We start from the raw sequence: 18,588 nt of genomic DNA, 5'->3' as shown, positions 1-18,588 counted from the left end.
TGTTGTCGATGGCTTTTGAGCAGCCTATCAATGTCCAAACAGAAGCTACAAATGTGCAGGTGAACGATTGGATTTCTGATTGGGAGTTTGGACGGGGATTCACCTTAAAACGTGCCCCGTGATTGAGGTTATCGGCAGCAGGAACAAAGGCCCAGACGTGCCCCGTGACCCCAAGCCCAGCGCCAATGACCTCGGCGCATGTGGCTTGAGGACATATCCGTCGATGTGGCTTGCCGGTGAGTGCAAGAAGCCCTCCTCCTACTGCCTGTTGCACGGCGATGGGCAGGACAGCCGCCGAGGCGCCAGGTGGGCGGGCCACGGGAGCCTCCTGGGAGCGGGATGGCGAGGGGACGTGGCGCGACGGGGATTATCCGGGCTCCGGCCATGGCGCTGGGGGGATGGGAGGTGCAGGGTGCGACGCGATGGTCGTATGTGGCCGGGAGTGGTCGATCCGGCGCGGCAGCTGCTCGATGGCAGTGCGTCGGTGGGGGAGGTGTCAGATCCAGGGCGGAATCTGTGGCTGCAGGGCGGCGGCATCGGTGGTAGCCGGGAGAGAAGGGAGGGAGAAGAAAGCGCGCGCGTGAAATGTCCGTCGCGCCGACCGTTTTCGCTCGATACAGGGCACGCTCAGGTCGAGCCGCGAAACTGAGACTTCTCGGGTCGAGTGGGGGATTTTTCCGTGCCCCTCAATTTTTTTTACGGTTTCAGGGCGAATAAGGAGTCGGTCAGGGTGTTTTTTGCTCGCGAAACTATAAAGTGACAGTTATTTTAAGGGTCCATTCGTTTTAAGGGGTTTACTAGAGATACTCTAAAGAACATGTTGGATAGACATTATCACGCCTGTTCAGTTTTTTTTATACCATGATCTAATTGCGCAACTATGTTTTTCTTTTGAGGTAAATACATCGATGGTGCTTGAACTTGTCATCGATGTTCACTTTAATGCCTGAACTTGAAAAATATGTCGAACTGGTTCTATAACTTGACACGAACGTGCAAATACGATGCTAATCATACTCGTAGACGTAAAGTGCGTTGACGTGGCATTGACATGGCGTGGGGCCCCACTTGTAGGTACGAAACATAATTACTTGAGTAGTGGGCGACCTGACGCTTGGGAGATACGAGTATATGCGCTCACCATTCCACCAAACATGTTTTTATGTCAACATCAGCCTCTTATAATCAATGTAATTGAATCGAAAACTCTTGTATATATAAATGGGTTGCAGTCTGTGGCCGATTTTCCACAAGTTATTTTTTTAATATAAAATGTATGTCAATAATAATCATAATAATAAAAGCTAGATTTTAATATTCATGTGTTATTAATGATTACTTCATGCTGCACAAATATCCTTGTGCACACAAAATAAATATAGAGAGGTATGTAATAAAATAACTTACTTCAAAATCTTCCTGTAATTTTTATAAGTATTAACATATTATTAGAAAAATACTATTTTAAATATAACCCATGAATTTTAAACTGTATTTTCGAGAGATCAGTGCTTTTTTAGGATCAATGCTGCTGCATTTTTATTTAACCAGCGGAGCTGGGAATGTCATGAGCGATTACAGAAAGAACAAAGTCAGGGGGAGACCCCAACCACACCTTACATAACTCATCACCCACACCTACTTTGGCGAACTTATGCGCAACAACATTGGCAGACCGACGCACCCAATCCACGCGAAACTCCATGCATGAACGAAGCAACTCTTTAATCTCTTGAATCCATGGCCCTACAGCAGCCAAACACTTCTCAGGCCGCACCAGTTTCTGCACCACAGCTTTGCTATCGAGCTCAAGATGGACGCGCCGCACACCAAGTTCAACCGCAAGTTGCAAACCCCACCTACAAGCAAGGATCTGCGAAGCTTCAGGATCAGAAATATTTGGTAGAAAGTGACTCACCCCAGCCCTGAAGGCCCCACTGTGGTCTCAAAGCACCGCTCCTCCTCCCCCCTTGTTCTCGTGCTTGGAAACAGCACCGTCCGAGTTCACCTTCACCCATCTCGGAGCCGGTGCCTCCCATTTCTGCTCACACCTGGGCTTCGGGGCCTGCACCTCTCCTGCGTGAGTGCTACGCCACTCCATCATATGCGAGTAGACTCCTTCCACAATCTCATGTGGATGAGCAATCCGTCTTCCATCCCTCACCTCATTGCGAGCAAGCCACAACTCGTACGTGGCATGAACCATAGCTTCTTTCTCCTCCTTCTTTGCGCCCGCAAACCACTTGATCAACCAGTTGGAGAGAGCCATCCGGGAGTCCATAGGGAGCAGTGGGGTTTCCACCACGACACCCTTCTCCGAAGCCAAATGCTGCCAGAACTAGGAGGAGTGATGGCAGGCCCAAAATCTGTGTAAGATAGTTTCCTCCCTTCCACAAGCGACACAAAAGACCCCGGGCTTAATCCGGCGCCGATGAAGCTCATGACCCACAGCCAAGCCATTCCGGATCATTCTCCACACATGAATTTTAGCCTTCCCCGGCGCATTCGTACTCCACAGACTAAGAAAACCCTTGTGGTCCTGAACCGAATTCGATGAGGCCGGCTGCCCAGACCTCCCTCGCTTCAGTGACATCGCCAAATGATAGCAGATCGCACACTAAAAACACCATTTTTGTGCCATTCCAAGCCAAAAAGTCATCCACACCCACACCACCCACCGCAACCTGCATGATATCCTTTGCATCTGAAGGAGTAAACATGGTTTCAGCCTTGTGCTCATCCCATCCCGAGCCCTCCTTATTCAACAAGTCAGCAACCTTGGTCAAGCCCGACACGTAAATCTGACTGAGTGGTTTCAAACAGCCTTGCCGAGGTATCCAGTTGTCATGGTGAATGCTGATGCTACTGCCATCCCCAACACGCCAAATCAGGCCTTTGCTCAGAAGATTTCGGCCATGCAAGATGCTCCTGAAGGTGAAGGACGCATTAGAGGGACAAGTAGCCGACATGATGGTGTAGTCCTGGAAGTACCGAGCTTTTAGAACCCTTGCGACCAAACTATGAGGAACCGTTTAAGATGCGCCATGCTTGCTTCGCCAAGAGCGCTTGGTTGAACACTTCAGGATCGCAGAAACCCATGCCTCCCCTTGCTTCGATGCACACATCTTCTCCCACGAGACCCAATGCACATTCCTTTCACCGTTGATTGCCCCCCACCAGAATTTAGAGGAAATAGATGTCAGATTTTGACACGTTTTCTTTGTGAGGTGGAAACAACTCATGGTAAAAGTACGAATCTCTTGGAGCCCCGATTTGACAAGAACTTCTCTAGCTTTCATAGACATCCCTTGTCCCTTCCAACCAGTAACTTTTCCCTTAGAGCTCTCGGTAACATACTTGAAAGTGCCCTCTTTAGATCTGCCCACTTGAGTAGGTAGCCCAAGATATCTCTCGCTCAAAGCCTTAGAGGAGATGCCAATTTCCCCTTTGAGCTCTTCCTTCAAATCATCCCTACAGCCCTTCCCAAAATAAATGGAGGATTTCTGAAGATTAACCTTCTGCCCCGACGCCCTCTCATACCTTAGCAAAATCTCCTTAAAGGTGTTCATATTCTCCTTCGACCCCTCCAGGAACACAGTACTATCATCGGCAAAGAGCAAATGGGTCACATTGGGGCTAGTGCTCCCAAAGGACACCCCTTTAATCATCCCCTCCCCTTGAGCTCTCCGAAGCATCGCTGAGAAGCCCTCCACACAAAAGAGAAACAGGTAGGGGGAGAGGGGATCACCTTGTCGGAGACCCTGAGAAGGAAAGAACACCCGAGAAAGACCACCATTGAGCTTGACACAAAATTTGGCAGATTTGACACACCTCATGATCATCTGGATCCACTGATTAGCAAAGCCGACCTTGTGCAACATCCGCTCCAAAAAAACCCCATTCAACCCTGTCATATGCCTTCATCATATCGAACTTGACAGCACAAAGCGCTTTCTTTGTCTTCCTAGTGCGTATTGCATGCACACATTCATAGGCCACAAGCACATTGTCAGTGATGAGCCGGCCCGGCACAAAAGCACTTTGCTCTTCAAAAATAAGCAAAGGCAGAATATTCTTGAGTCTATTTGCGAAGACCTTAGTGGCAATCTTGTAGAGAACATTACAAAGGCTGATAGGCCTAAACTGGGAGAGAAGCTCCGGTGAGCTAATCTTAGGAATCATGATAATAACAGTATTGTTAAAAGATTCCGGCGTCGCTGCACCCGCCAGGAACTCCTTTACTGCACGACACACAACCTCCTTCACCAGAGCCCAGTGGCGCTGGTAGAAAAGAGCCGGTAGTCCGTCCGGACCTGGAGCTTAGTAGGCCCCATCTGAAAAAGGGCTGATTGGATCTCCTCATCCGTGATCACCGCCGTCAACTGCACATTCATCCTCTCATCCACCACCTCCGCAATGTTTTCCAGGAAATCATTTGCTCCTTGCGAGCCCTCCGACGTGAACAGCCACTCATAAAATGATGCCGCAAGATCCCTCATTTCCTCATTGACAATGCATCTGGTACCATCATCCCTCCTTGGAGCTTTGATAGTATTTTTCCTCTTCGTGTGAGTTGCACGGTTCTGAAAAAACTTGGTATTCGAATCCCCCTCTTTTAGCCAATCCACTCTTGAGCGTTGCCGGTACATGATTTCTTCCTGCTCATAAAGCTCTCGGGGTTGCTTTTCAATCTCCCGGACCTCCAGTGAGTGTCCAGGCCGGCCACCCCTCGCCTTTGCCTCCGCCAACTGAGATTTCAGCTTAGAGATCTTCCTGTGTATGGAACCAAAGACTTCTCGAGCCCATTTCTGCATGCTTCCAGAAAGCGCGCCAAGCTTGTTCCACACCCCCATCAAACTTTGATCTTCAGAGTTGGCTGCCATCCAGGCGGCCTCCACCATGCCTTCGTACTGATCGTGCCTTGTCCAGACCTCTTCATATCTGAACGGCCTCGGCCCCTTTGCATTTTGGCTTGGAGCAGTCTCCAGCGCATGTACAACAATGGCTTGATGGTCAGACTCCTCCACCATCATGTGTTCAACCTCAGTAGCAGGAAAAAGATTCAAAAACTTGTCAGTACAAGTGGCTCTATCAAGTCTCGCCTAGATGTTTTCCGCTCCATCACGCTTATTGTCCCACGTATAAGGATAACCCGAGAAGCCTAGATCCGCCAGGGCACACTCTGCTAAGCAATCTCTAAAGTCCTCCATTTGAGAAAAGTTTTGTGGGTTCCCCCCTTCTGGTCAGCGTGAAAGAGTGCCTCGTTAAAGTAGCCCAAGCAGATCCATGGAAGATCATCTTGTGCACGTAGATACCGAAGTGCATCCCATGATTTCTTTCGATGGTCTGTTTTGGGCTCCCCATAGAATCCAGTGACTCTATAGGATTTGCATTCCCACAACATCTGGGTATCGATGAAATATTGGCTCCATGGCATGACCGTCACCTGCACATCATCCCTCCACCACATAGACAAACCACCGCTCCGTCCCACACAATCCACTACCACACCATGCTTGAAACCCAAACTCCATTTCAGTCTGTCCATAGCTCTAGCCATTTTAAGCGTCTCACATAAAAACACCACGGCGGGATTATAGGATCTAATGAGATCCCTAAGTTCGCCAACTGTCGAGGTCAATCCCAACCCTCGACAGTTCCAGGCCAAGAGATTCATGGCGTTCGGCGGCCCCGCCTAGCAGGGTCCGCCGCTCTGTCATCACGATCTGAGATGCGTTCAAACACACTAGCCGTCTTTCGCCTAGTATCACGAATGAAGGCATCCTTGGGGTACTGCTTGTTGGAGTCATCTTTAGCAACCCAGATCTGCTTAGGACCCCTCTTCTTGCTGCCATCTTCAAAACTCTGGTAAGATCTGCCTCTCAGCACATTCTCATGGTCCTGCCGAACTTTCTTGACATATGCTCCTTGCTTCCTTACCCTCCTGTCACCCCTAAACCCTTTGCGGCCTTCTAGATCCCTTCCTTGTTTGACATGGCTGCCATGCACGTCCTCCTTCCCCTTATGTTCCTAGTCCTTTTGCCGCAATTCATCATCAGCATACCGTCGTTGACACAGCTTGTCCCGCATCTCTCGCTCTCTGCGTAGTTCTAGCCCCTGACGCAGATCCTCATCCTTTCGAAGCACCTGACCACCCCTGCGTTTCTCAGGGCTATTGACCCCCGCCCAGCTTGCCCGTTGACCGACACCAGTGTGTGAGCCCCCAGAACCCGAAAATTCAAATTGCAAATTGCGCCTGATGGGAAGATCCCGCTTACTAGTAGAGCCCAGCCGACCAGACTCAAACACACTCGCTCGGCCACCAGTCGAGTTGGTATTACTGCTCTCAGTCACACCATCAGAGTGCACTTTCCCATTGTTGTTTCTGCCCGGAGAAGCCCTAAGCCAGCCCCCCCCCCACTGAAAGGAGGGGCCAGACGGGGGAACACAGACCCCGCCAACATGAGCCAAGCGGCCAAAGCAAAAATGGGTACCTTTTCGTAGTAAAAGTCAAACCAATCCCCAACCTTGTCCTCCAGTGAGGTTTTAAGGTAGAAACCACGTACAAGTAGCTCAAAGACCGAGATCGTCGTCCTGATCCGCAAACAATTACCACGAGCAAAACCTTCCTTGTCCACATCAACTCTCATAGTCGACCCTAGCCAGTTGCCAAGGCCCCTGCCAAATTCCTCAGTTCTCCTATCCGGAGGGAGATCAGTGACTTGGACCCAGATATCCACACAATCAAAAACCATTTCAGATGATCTGACATCACCTTCATACTCTTTGATAATGACCACATTGAAGTCAAATTGCCATGGGCCACTAAACATAGCCTGTTTCCAGTCACCCTTGCTTCCGAAGTGAACCACAAAGATGTTATCACCCATGTTCCTGAACTGGGCTTCTTTATGCAAACCCCACGCTTTTTTCATAGCACGTTCCAGCGCCGAATAATTCATTGAACGTGGAGAACACACCTTACCCGCAATCGACCACTTCAAATTCTTTGACATCGGCTTCTTCGAATCCAAGAAAAAAAAGCCTTCTGCCTCCTTGTCCATCAGAGCCATACCTCCCAGCCTCGCCAAGAGACTCGCGGTGGGATCCGGCGTCTTGGATCCAGCCGGTGACCTTGCCGATCCCCCTGCGGACGAAACACTCACCATCGGCGCCGGCGAAGGCCCCGCCACCGCGTTCACGGCCGCGGGAGGCGGTGTCCCCTTCTTGTTGGCCCCGCCCGCCTCAGAAGAGGCAGAGGGAGCCGTAGCCCTTGACGCAGCCGCCTCCTTGTCCGCCAATGCGATCTTCCCATCCGTAACCGCTTCTATCCGACTCGCCATCTCCGCCATTGGTACTGCCCCCTGGCAGAGGAAGGCGAAAACAACCCGGTCTGCAGCGGAGGAGAGCGCAGTCGCCCCCTCGCTACCACCAAATCCCCACCACCCCCTAGACGAAACCCTAACCCTAGCGCAGGAAGTTGATCGCCACGCGATCGCCTCCCCGCCGCCTTAGTGTTTTGCTAAGGTGGTGGACCCGTCTCATAACCTGACCGACAAGATAGTTCAGTGCGGAGAGAGAGATCAGTGCTGCTATGCAAAGTTTCGTACACAGAGTAGTTCCGCTTTGCAAAAATCCTCCTTTTTTGAGGTAAATAAAAAGAAGGAAATCATTGGCGTCTTGCTCCTGCGCTCCCCTCACCAGATCTCGATCCCACCATGTCTGCCACTTCCGCCCTGGGGTCTCCGGCGACCTCCGCCGCCGCGGCCCCTCTGCCCAACCTCTCCATCCCCTATGATCTAGCCACGCGTGGACAGTGGCAAGCGCTGCTCGCGAACCTCGCCCACCCCTCCCACGCCCATCACCCGCACCACCGCCTCCTCTTATCTGCGCTCTCGGCGCTCTCCCTCGCCAAGCTCCGCCGCTTCTCCGACGGCGCCGCCCTACTGGCCTCACTTCACCCAGATCCCGGCTGCCCGCCGCCGCCCTTTCTTCTCCGCCTCCTGCACGCTCTCCTCCCGCTCTTCTTCCCCGACCGCCCCCTCGCTCTCGACCGCCTCTACACGCTCCTCTCATCGGTCCGCGCCCGCCCTGACGCCCAGCATCCCGAGTGGCGCCGTCGTGACGCCCTCGTCTCGTCAATCCTCGCCTCCGATCACCTCGCCCACCGAGAGTTCGACGTCGCCATTGCCCTCGTCGCTGAACTCGTCGCTCGCGAGCCGGACAACCCGGTCCTGCTCTCCCGCCTCGCCTATGCCCACCTCCAGATCGGCAACCTCGCTGCCGCCTCCGCGGTCTTCCAACACGTCGAATCCGTCGCGGCCGGCGACTCCTCTCACGACAGCCTCCTGTCTCGCAACCGCGCGCTCGAGTGCATCGTGGCTAAGGACTATGCCGCAGCGGTGCGGGAGTACGAGCGCTGTATTGAAGCTGACCCGGCTGACGCCATCGCCGTGAACAACAAGGCGCTGTGCCTAATGTACTCGCGGGACCTCGGCGACGCCATCAAGGTGCTTGAGGGCGCGCTGGAGACGATGCCCACGGCGGCGCTCAACGAGACAGTGGTGGTCAATTTGTGTAGCATGTACGAGCTTGCCTTCGTCAACCATGGTGAGGTCAAGCGAACCCTTGCCGATTGGATCGCGAGGGTGGCACCAGACGACTTCGACAAATCCTGCACACGCATGTAGGAGGTACTGGAACTCAGCATTGAATTATTTCACCTGCTGCTAGGATGTGCTCTAGCAGAGAGATTGTGTATTTGTGTTGCTATAGTTGCTCCACACACTGGAGTTTGATTGTTCATGTTTCCATGACATTTATCATTTAATGATAACTGAAAGTTATGTGGTTGCAGTGACTTGGTCAACTGGAAGGTACTATGTGGTTAACAAACAATGGGGAATTTCTAGCATTATGTTGTGCTGTTTGAAATGCAGTGATCATATGTGTTTGGAATACTTTCTGCATACTTTAGAATGACTAATATGCGCTGGAAGGCTAAAGTTTGGAATGCAATGATCATATGTATTTGGTGTTTGGTGATAAGTTTGTTCCTGTTGTTATCCTTACTAAAAGCTATTCAACATTTTAATTATGAAATGTTTTACCGCTGCACCATGATAATTCCTTTTCTGATTAATGCAAAGGTTAAAGAATGTCTTAACTAAAGCCTGTAAGATGGCAGCTATGTGATACAAATGTTGTGGCCAAGATGAAGATTCTCCCCACTGGAGCTAGCGATTTCACCCTCCCCCCCCCCCCCCCCCCCCCCCCCCCCAAATGCAATGGCGGGGAATATGGGGACGGATTATGGCGTGCTTGTTTTAACCAATAAGTAGTGTTAAAAGTATCATGGGTCTATTTAACTTAATATCTGGATATGATTTTCATTTGCAGTTTCATTGAGCATGGTAACACTTATTGTAGCGATAATGATGTCAGTTTGTTGGCCTATTGGAACATTATCTCTTAGTACCTTGAGTTGTGTGGGATGTGTAGGCTTTCGTTATCAGTAAAACCTCAGATTTCATTCCATGCCTCAGTTAATACTAATATCTGTGTCATGATGATTTTGTGTGTGTGATTATGTTAGTTAAAGCCTGCATAGCAGTTACATGATATATGTGTTGTCGCCAATAGAATATCGTGGACTTGTGAAATATAGATTTTCTTTCCTCTGGGGCAAGCAAATTTGCCTGCCACCCTCGCAATAAAATGGCACGAAATATGTAGTAGGGAATATATTGTGCTTGTTTTAACTAATGATTATTTTAGAGGTTCATGGGTACTAGAGCATATGTTACTTAAATATCTGGGTATGCTTTTGAATTTGTAGTTTGATCCAGTTTGGTAAACATGTTATAACGACAATTATAGCAGGTTTTCTCCTATTATAAAATGATCTCTTATTCTCTTAGTACCTTGAACTGTGTAGGTATTGTTATCGTTAAAACTTAAGATTTCCATTCCATGCCTGTCTTTAATACTGCCATGAAGGAAAAAACTTACTTTCCCCGTGCTTGAAAAGAAGGCGCATAAATGCCGATAGTCTTTTTTCTTACAATCTTGGTCAAATTTTGCACAATTTGACTTCAGACGAATCTGTGTGCCTTTTTTTCAAGCACGGGGAAGTACATAAAGACCACCATACATGATGTTGGAAGAGCTAGGCACTCAAAACAGTAAATAGATAATTGAGGTTGCACTAGCATCCATTGACAAAGGTGCGGATCACATCAAATCCTTCGGTCTCTTTAACAGTTGATTAGTTGAACTTATTCCATAGTAGAGCTCTCAGTTTTCTAACTCTCAATCCGAGTATTGTTGGCGTCACCGAGACATGACGCCTTGAAGGTGATTACACCACTTGAGGTTTTAAGACCCTTGCACATTGTTATTGCCAGTCTTGGGGTTTTTAAATGATTGCCCTAAGATAGGGATGCAGATGTTGGTTGGCACCTTGATGAAGACCAGTTAGCTGGAAGATCCTGCATCATGCCATCACTCGTGTAAGTGACCAGAAGGCTTGCTGCTTCTAGCCTCCTCCTCCTCCAGCTAATACTCCATCCGTTCACAATTATAAGATGTTCCAACTTTTTTCTGGATCAGATGTATATAGACATTGTTTAGTGTGTTTGTTCACTCATTTTAATCTGTATGTGGTCCATATTGAGATATTCAAAACATTTTATATTTGTGAATGAAGGGAGTAACATTCAAACACGTTCTGGATCAAATTACATCTTTTAAAGTGCATGTCTCCTTCCGTTGCAACTACCCCCTTTGTTCACAACTACTAAGATGTTCTAACTTTTTCTGGATGGGATGTGACACGTTTTAGTGTGTTTGTTCATTCATTTCAGTCCCTATAGTCCCAATTCAAAAAATATTATAGTACTCTCTGTATCATCCGTATCTAGACAAGTCGAAGACAAGTAATTTGGGACGGAGCTAATCGTTGTTAGCTTGAAAAAATGATCTCGAAAGAAGTACTCCCTCTGTTCACTTTTATAAGACGATGTAGCCATTACAGCAGTCAAAACAAGGTTGCAAATCACCTCCTGGTAGGGACCGAGAAGATGTGTCGCTGCCGCCACGAAACAAGAATCAGAAGGTCCATCATCTTCGCGACTTGGGAATCGGGAAGACTCCAGTGGAAACCGTTGTCACCACCACCGTCATGATCGGTCGTTGGCAATGCCCATACGTGCATCGGTATGGCCACCGTCCCGCCTTCCAAACTCGCGTGCACCAGGTAGGCTTTTCCGCGAGAACAACGTTGGCCGGAAGGGAAGGAGCTGGAGTGACTGGGGATCTTGACGCAACAAGGTAACTTCTTCCCTGATTCCCTTTGCCAAATCTCGATTCTCACCTTGTCACCTTGCTGCGCTCGTTCCCGACGGCGATGTCATTGCAGCAAGACGGCGATGACATACCAAGGAGGCGGCAACCAACCAGCAAACTCCATTCGCGTACGTCTTGCCTGACTAGATTCATTTTCTTAGAATGCACCGGTGCCCACACAAGTGAGAGCATCTTCAGCCGTTGGCCTTCCAGAAGGCGCTAAAAATCGTCCTTTGGGGACGCATCGGCGCAAACCGCATGTTGGGAGCGTGATACCCCTCAATAGCGGCGCTCATGTTTTTTTGAAAATTTTAATTTCGGCACAAACACGACGCAAATTCAACCAAACTTCGGTGAGTTCGTACATATTTAAAATATTTTACAAAAAAACGCTACTAGGCTGCTCCTCGCCGTCTCCCTCGCCGCTCCTCGCCGCCCGCCGCCCTTACAGTTCTACATGCCGAGGAGGCGGTAGAACCGCGTGTAGTCGCCGTCGTCGTCGCCGCCGCCTCCTCCGCGGCCGCCGTCCCTGCTGCAACCCTCCCCCGGTTGGCGCGGCGGGTTGGACGGTCCGGGGGCGTCCTCGTCGTTGTCGCTGTCGAGAATCACGACGCCGCACTCGTCCTCGCGCCCACGTTTGCGGGCGGCTATCTCCTCCAGGGCCCGACGCTGCCGGAACATCTCGTCGCGGAGGTAGCCGTCCCGCGCCCATCGTAGGGCGTCCTCGTCGGAGAAGCCGCGCCGGGCTATCTCCTCGTACTCCGCGGGGGGGGGGGGGGGGGGGGGGGTCGGCCTGACGAGGACGAGGCGGCCAGAGGCGGGGGTGGAGTCGTCGATGCGGACGCCGGAGCTGCGGGTGCGCGCACTGACAGGCGTGTCCTGGGGCTCCGGCTTGACGGGGCGGAGGCAGGGAGAGTCGGACGAGCGGCCGGACGAGGAGGACGCCCCCAGGTCCATGCGCCTCGGCGTCCACGAGCTCCCACGCCGGCGAGAGATGGACGGGGGAGCGGGGTACTTCAGCCCCGGCGTGTTGCCGCCCTCGATGTACTCGAGGACGGCCTCCAGCGTGCGGCCGGGCACGACCCACCATCAGCGCTGGCCTTCGGAGTTGAGCCTTCCGGAGGGCACGACGCCGTTGGTGGCCTCTAGCTGCTCGGCGTGACGGCGGCGGAAGTAGGGCTCCCAGAGCGGGCTGTCTGGGACATACCGCGGACCTTTCCCTCGCAGCCCGCGGTAGAGAGGCGCGGATACGCGCGATCTCCGCATGCCGCGCCGCCCCGGTGAGCGGTGGTGGCACCGGGACCCCGCCGGCGCTGATCCTCCACGCCCTCGGCACCCGCATGTCCGGCGGGACCGGGTACTCGGCTTCGAAGAGGAGCCGGGCTTCGTCTTCGTGAAGGTGGCGGCGGCCGAAGCCGTTCGCCGCCGCACCGTCGCCTGGGAAGCGCTTGGCCATACTTTGAACTGGAGACGACGAGAGGAGAGGGAGGAAAGAGGAAGAAATGGCGCTGCGGCGGTGAAGATTTTGTGCGTGTCACCGGCAAGCTGGGGTTCGACTTATATAGGTGGAGGCGCCGCTCGTACGCGTGGCTGCCGCGCGTAAGCGTGGCGGGCGATGGGACGCGCGTCGTCCGATCACTGCGTTGTACGTGCGGCATCAATGGAGGAGGCTAACCGGCGCAGCAGGTTTAGCATTGATTCGTTGCGGGAAACGAGGCGATGAGGACGACGAAGCGGCGAGAAGAGAGACGAGTCGCTGGCAAGGAGGGCTCGCGGCTGTTTCGCGCCAAAAACGATTCGCCCGGCGCCCCCGAGCACCCCCCAGCGCGTCGGGTTGGGTTTGGGTCCGCCGACGCTAATTTTGGCCCGAGGCGGCGAAAAATGAGCCCTTAAGGACGTGACTGGACCGATTTTTCAGCGCCGGCGACTGAAAAGTCACATGAGGCCTTGTTGGGGACGCGACTGGAGATGCTTTAAGATGGCTCACGATGGCGGCGTGCAGTGGAATTGCGCCGGCGCCGAGCAGCGGACTTGCTCGGCGTCAAGAGCCTTCCCTCGGCCGGCGGGGGCGAGCAGTGTGATTGTGCCGGAGTCAAAGAGTTTGGACGCGACCAATCGTGCAAGCAGCTTGGACGCACGATGTGAGCAGAGGAAAATCACGCCGCCGGCGAGAAGTTTGGCTCTGTCGATGGTGACGGAGCTAGCACCAGCGGCAGGTTTGGGATGGTCTGGAAATGGCCACGATGTTCGGTTTCAGCGCAAGGCATTGGAGAAGAAGATAGTCTGTTGCTTTGAGATTCACAATGCCAGATACTGCGCGGCTGAATGGGTCTCCCGATTGGAAGGATACGACACGGTTGTATAGGATTTTTTTTCCTCCAGCAGACAGTGTAGCACAAGGATCCGGGGAAATCCTAAGTGATTCCAGTTCAGCAGAAGGCGGAAGAATGTTTATCCAACTCATCCACCCAATAGGAGATTTGAAGCACGCAGGGGCGTGCACACACACTTTGTGGGCCGTATCTACCACGCGACCGAGAAACTTGGTTTCGCACATCCAATCCATATTTGTGTTCATTTTTTAAGGAAATGCCGTCATGACGGTTTATATTTCATGTGAAAATAAAGATACATCATTTGAAAGAACATCAACTAAAAACACCAGAGGCTCTGACTTCCACACAATAGTTCGAGAGTTCTCCGAGTTCCTAGCTAGCACATTTGCCACCATATTGGCTTCTCTAGAACAGTAATTAAATTCTATAGTATTAAAATTGCGAGCTAGAAAAGACCATTCTTCGTAAATGGCCGCAGCTGGGTCAAGAGAATTCCCACCATTTTGCATAGTAACAATCACCTCCTTGCAGTCTGCCTCGACATGAACCCGCAAAAAAAGAAGATTATTACAACCCAAGTCATTGGCAAGCATCAGTCTTCTACAAAAGGAATATCACTGTTGTATATAGCGAAAGTTACAGTGATAAACAATTAAAGTTGATTTATTCATAAGCGACTATAGAAAGTTGGTGTGAGATGTGCAAAACCAAGTTCCCGAATGGCAGTGCAGATGTGCGGGCTACGAAGTGCATATGCGTCTCTCATCCACCCGAACAGTTAACACGACGCACACATAGCGTATACCCATGTAAAATAAATCTGAATTTTCAGTTTGTAAGGCCTTGTACTTTTTGAATAGCTAAATATTGACGTCACATTATTATTTTTATCTAATTTCATTTTATTCCTAAAATATGTACTCAACCAATATATGAAGAGGGGGTGACCATGCATGCACTACGTGGTAGGTGGGAGTAGCAGTTTGCTAGCTATCCTGTACCTCTTCTAGTCATAGTGGGAGTAACTTAGCTAGTAACGTAGCACACTCCAAGAAATTTTTGCTTATATGGCAAGTATTTAATGTGAGGTAGTAACATAATATGTTACTGTAACATAGCGCTTCCCAAAACAAAATGAGTCTACAAGCTAATAAATGAAGCCATCTATGACACTACTATTATGTTACTTTGCATTATGAAGGTAGTAACTTAGACTAGTGTCATGCTTGAGCATGACACTAGTCTAAGTTACTCCCCACTATGACCAGCCTAAGGCCACTTTGATACACAGAATTCTTAAAACTTAGAAACAGAAAGACACAAGATTGGCATTGCATGTCCTCTTGAATCGATCACAAACCATAGAAATTTGGACCAAAGAGTGACACAGGAAAAACAAAGGATTCTAGCAACATGTTTGACTGGATAGAGATCTCTAGAAAAAATAAATCGACGACTAACACCATTTTTTCCCCAAGGATCCAAATCCTCAAAAAATCCTATGAAATTCCATTGAATCAAAGGAGATAAGTGACCTGATCTATTTTGGAGTGCAAGTCAATAACTTCACATGACCTAAAATAAATAACTTCACATGACATGAAATCGCTAAACAGAGGAGCTAGTAACTGCCAGGTCAGACAAGGGGAGGTCAAAACTAAGGCATGTGAAATTCAAAATCAGAATATCCTCATTCCAGGTTCCCCTTTCTACAACATCCATGCTATTCTTCTGCTGCAGGAAATCCTTAAGTTTAGTCTGGAGCCGGAAACTAGTACACATTCATTCTTGATGGGCTCGTGTTGGCTGGCGAACTTCCTCGCCTTGCCCAGAGAAAAACATCAGAACAACAAGCACAGCCACCAATAAGAGGAGGATGTACAACGCATTCACGCCGAGCAGCGTTGGGAAACGTCTGCCAAATGTCTTCTTTATTGTTCTTCCAGCTCTATATGCCTCGAGGAAACGACTAATTTGGGATCCATGATCACCTTCTTCCAAATTCTCTAAACCCTCAACCTGCGACAAGAATCATTTCAATCATAGCACAACTAAGTAGTCACTATTGGAGATTGTGGTGAAAGCAATTAAGCAAACATATATGATATGAACGGACTGTAAAAAAGGATATGATATGAACGGAACGGATCAATTTGAACAAAAATGTGATGTCAAAACCAGACACGGAGTTACACATAACAATTGCATATCAGTAATACCATGTGACATGCAGAGAACAGATACATACTTCTAGCTGGGGATAGTCTGAAATCTGATGATGGCATCCTTGTGAAAATAACGGGGGCAACAAAAATATTATACTTACCACTTCATACTCCTCATCTTTGTCCCAGACTACCAATTTTGGCAGCTGTGAGCTCTTAGAATCATGGAAAGGCTCGGTGAATTCTTCCCATTGGTTGACTCCCACATATCCAAACACTAGGTCATGGTTTGCATTGGCTGCAGACCTTAAAACTTTTATCAACCGCATGGAAGTTTCATCAGAATCATCCTGCAGAACTGCAAGGACAACTTTCCTATCATCATCTTTTAACATCTTAACAGTCTCTGCATTGATGGGCACAGTTATCGGAAGCAGGGATTGCCGTATAAAATCCTCCAAGAAGGTTCCTGCATCCACAAAAATCATATGTATCATCAATCCGGAAAAGACATGCAGTACAAAGCAGAGCTTGCACATGTTTTGGTATAGAAAGGTGAACTACGTAATTCCATCACTAAAAAACGGAGCTGCAGAACATCTGACACAAACAGAATGACAAATCCAGGATGTCACTCGCTAGCACATGTAACAAGAAACGTAAAGCAAATAGAGATCCAATCGTACCTTCAAAGGGGCCATAAAAGACACTCTGCTCGTTATATTTTGGGTTGAGCGAAACCAATGCTGGAATCTTGTCAAAATCATACACGGCCATCAAATCCTCAGAGAAATCCTTTGCTGTAGAAAACCATGCCTTCTTCTTGTACCTTGCTCCATACTCGGCAATGGAGGATTCATCCACCTCAAATCCAATAAATAATGGAAAACCCACACCAGCTTCCTGGACAAAACTTTTGATTGCTGCATCGGACGTGAGAACAGAAACATCAGGTGCGACGAGCTTCCTGAGGCTCTCAACGAGCTGGCCCGCCTTCCTTGAACCAGTGTACTCTGTGGGGACTCCATGGTCAAAAAGCATAAGAGTGGGGAAGCCACTGCATCCAGGAAAACAAACAAATTTGTCAATTACAAAACAGACTCCCACCTGGTTTAACCAAACTCGTAGAGATATTTGATTAGGTTGCTTACTCTACTCCATATTTGGACCTAAGCTTTTTGTATTTCTCTGCATTTACTTTCGCGACTACAATTGGCGTGCTCAGCCCAGCAAGAACCGGAGCAGCTTCATCCAACTGCAAATGGGCAACGGCTTATCAGTTCACATCATCGCAGGCCACACAGATGCTGGAATAACAGGAAAAAAGCGATAGTGACATGGCCTGCAAGTCTTGGTGATACTCCCTCCATTCCTAAATATAAGTATTTTTAGAGATTGCAACATGGACTACATATGGAGCAAAATGAGTGAATCTACACTCTAAACTACGTCTATATACATCCGTATGTAGTTTATTTTGAAATCTCTAAAAAGACTTATAGGAGTATTTAGGAACCGAGGGAGTATAATCTTATTATTACAAGCAAGGGGTTGAGTGGATCTTAGACGTGCCTGTGCCAATTTCGTTTCCTCTCTACGACTCAAATCCGATCCATGTCTCTGAACCATCACCACTATCTCTCAATTTCCCATTTCGCACTTGGCATCAATTACCCTACTACTCTAACCCAATCGCATTTCTCCTTGCAGACTCTTGGGAATACGAGGTCTCAAGCGAACACCGGTGGTGGTGGATCGAATGGAAGGGCGGGGAGGCTAGCTGGATGCGTACCTGCGGGGAGAGGCGTTTGCAGTGGCCGCACCACGGGGCGTGGAAGTCCACGAAGAGGAAATCGACGGCGGCCACCGCCCCCTCGAAGTTGCCCTCGTCCAGCTCCACAACGCTCCCGTCTCGTGGGATCTGGAACCTCGCCGGCTCCTCTCCGCCACTCGCCAAGCAGGCCGGCGTCACTAAAGCGAGAACGAAGAGAGGAAGCAGCCGCTGCTTGTCCACGGCCATCAGCGGCATCAGTGAGCTCGATTCGATCTCGAGCGGAGTTGGTAGCTGTGTGGAACACTACGCCTCAAGCCCTCAACTGGTAGTGCCCGCATGCTAAGATCCCCCGTCCCATTTCCCTAAATATTTTTTTTAGAGAAATCGCTCATGCTTATCTAGCAGATCCCATATTTTTAAAATTATCTTGTCAAATCTTCAAAATGTTTGCTCAAATTATAGTAACAAATTGGTCACGAGGTTGTCATAGTCGCGATTTTAAATCGGATCAGAGCTCCGATGGTAGGATCGCAAATCATAGTTTCTATAAATTAAAATCGTAGAATCATAGGGGTTAGTTTGGATCGTAAAGTCGTAGAACCGTACAACAGAATCATGATTCTGACAACCTTTGATCACGTCTCAACACACCACAAACATAGATAATTTAAATGCATCACATCATAATTCAAGTACGAGCATTACTCCTATAAAGAATTGCGTCGTTCAATCCAAGCACGCCTCACGCGTGGTGCCTACCTGGCGCCCTAACCGTTGTTCGATCGGAATCGGTCATTCCTCACCGAGCCAACGGCCTCGAGGGTACATGACGATGGACTGAGGGTGTGCTCGGTGTCACCTCGTATGGTGGTCGTTGTCCTCGCGTAGTGTATGTCATTTCATGCGCTTGTGTGGGAGCGAATGATGTTTGCGCCATCGGGTAGAGGCGGTCATTGCGCGTGGGCAC

General features: G+C 49.6%; 2 protein-coding genes across 2 annotated transcripts; one reads left to right on the top strand and one right to left on the bottom strand.

Moving 5' to 3' along the window:
* Nucleotides 1-7,649: 7,649 nt before the first annotated feature.
* Nucleotides 7,650-8,856, top strand: LOC125513652 (trafficking protein particle complex subunit 12). The gene has a single exon (XM_048678812.1). It carries the CDS (start codon nucleotides 7,719-7,721, stop codon nucleotides 8,688-8,690), a length of 972 nt encoding a protein of 323 aa, XP_048534769.1. The 5' UTR covers nucleotides 7,650-7,718; the 3' UTR covers nucleotides 8,691-8,856.
* Nucleotides 8,857-15,194: 6,338 nt separating this feature from the next.
* Nucleotides 15,195-17,966, bottom strand: LOC125513650 (protein disulfide isomerase-like 5-3). The gene is made up of 5 exons (XM_048678811.1): nucleotides 17,640-17,966; nucleotides 16,999-17,102; nucleotides 16,534-16,904; nucleotides 16,009-16,316; nucleotides 15,195-15,701 (listed from the first exon to the last, which is right to left on the bottom strand). Exons 1-5 carry the CDS (start codon nucleotides 17,874-17,876, stop codon nucleotides 15,465-15,467), a joined length of 1,257 nt encoding a protein of 418 aa, XP_048534768.1. The 5' UTR covers nucleotides 17,877-17,966; the 3' UTR covers nucleotides 15,195-15,464.
* Between the last annotated feature and the right edge of the window lie 622 nt (nucleotides 17,967-18,588).

Source organism: Triticum urartu, chromosome 6 (genome assembly GCF_003073215.2).
Source record: "Triticum urartu cultivar G1812 chromosome 6, Tu2.1, whole genome shotgun sequence".
NCBI lineage: Eukaryota > Viridiplantae > Streptophyta > Magnoliopsida > Poales > Poaceae > Triticum > Triticum urartu.
Note: the sequence above shows the minus strand (reverse complement) of the source record. Positions and strands in the feature narration are given on the sequence as shown.

Bases quoted from the DNA above. Each gene is read 5' to 3' on its own strand.
- LOC125513652 (XM_048678812.1), top strand. From the start codon at position 7,719: ATGTCTGCCACTTCCGCCCTGGGGTCTCCGGCGACCTCCGCCGCCGCG.
- LOC125513650 (XM_048678811.1), bottom strand. From the start codon at position 17,876: ATGCCGCTGATGGCCGTGGACAAGCAGCGGCTGCTTCCTCTCTTCGTT. The intron at 17,103-17,639 runs GTACGCATCCAG...GCCCATTTGCAG, and splicing joins GCAAACGCCTCTCCCCGCAG to TTGGATGAAGCTGCTCCGGT. The intron at 15,702-16,008 runs GTAAGTATAATA...TTCTTGTCGCAG, and splicing joins AAGATGAGGAGTATGAAGTG to GTTGAGGGTTTAGAGAATTT.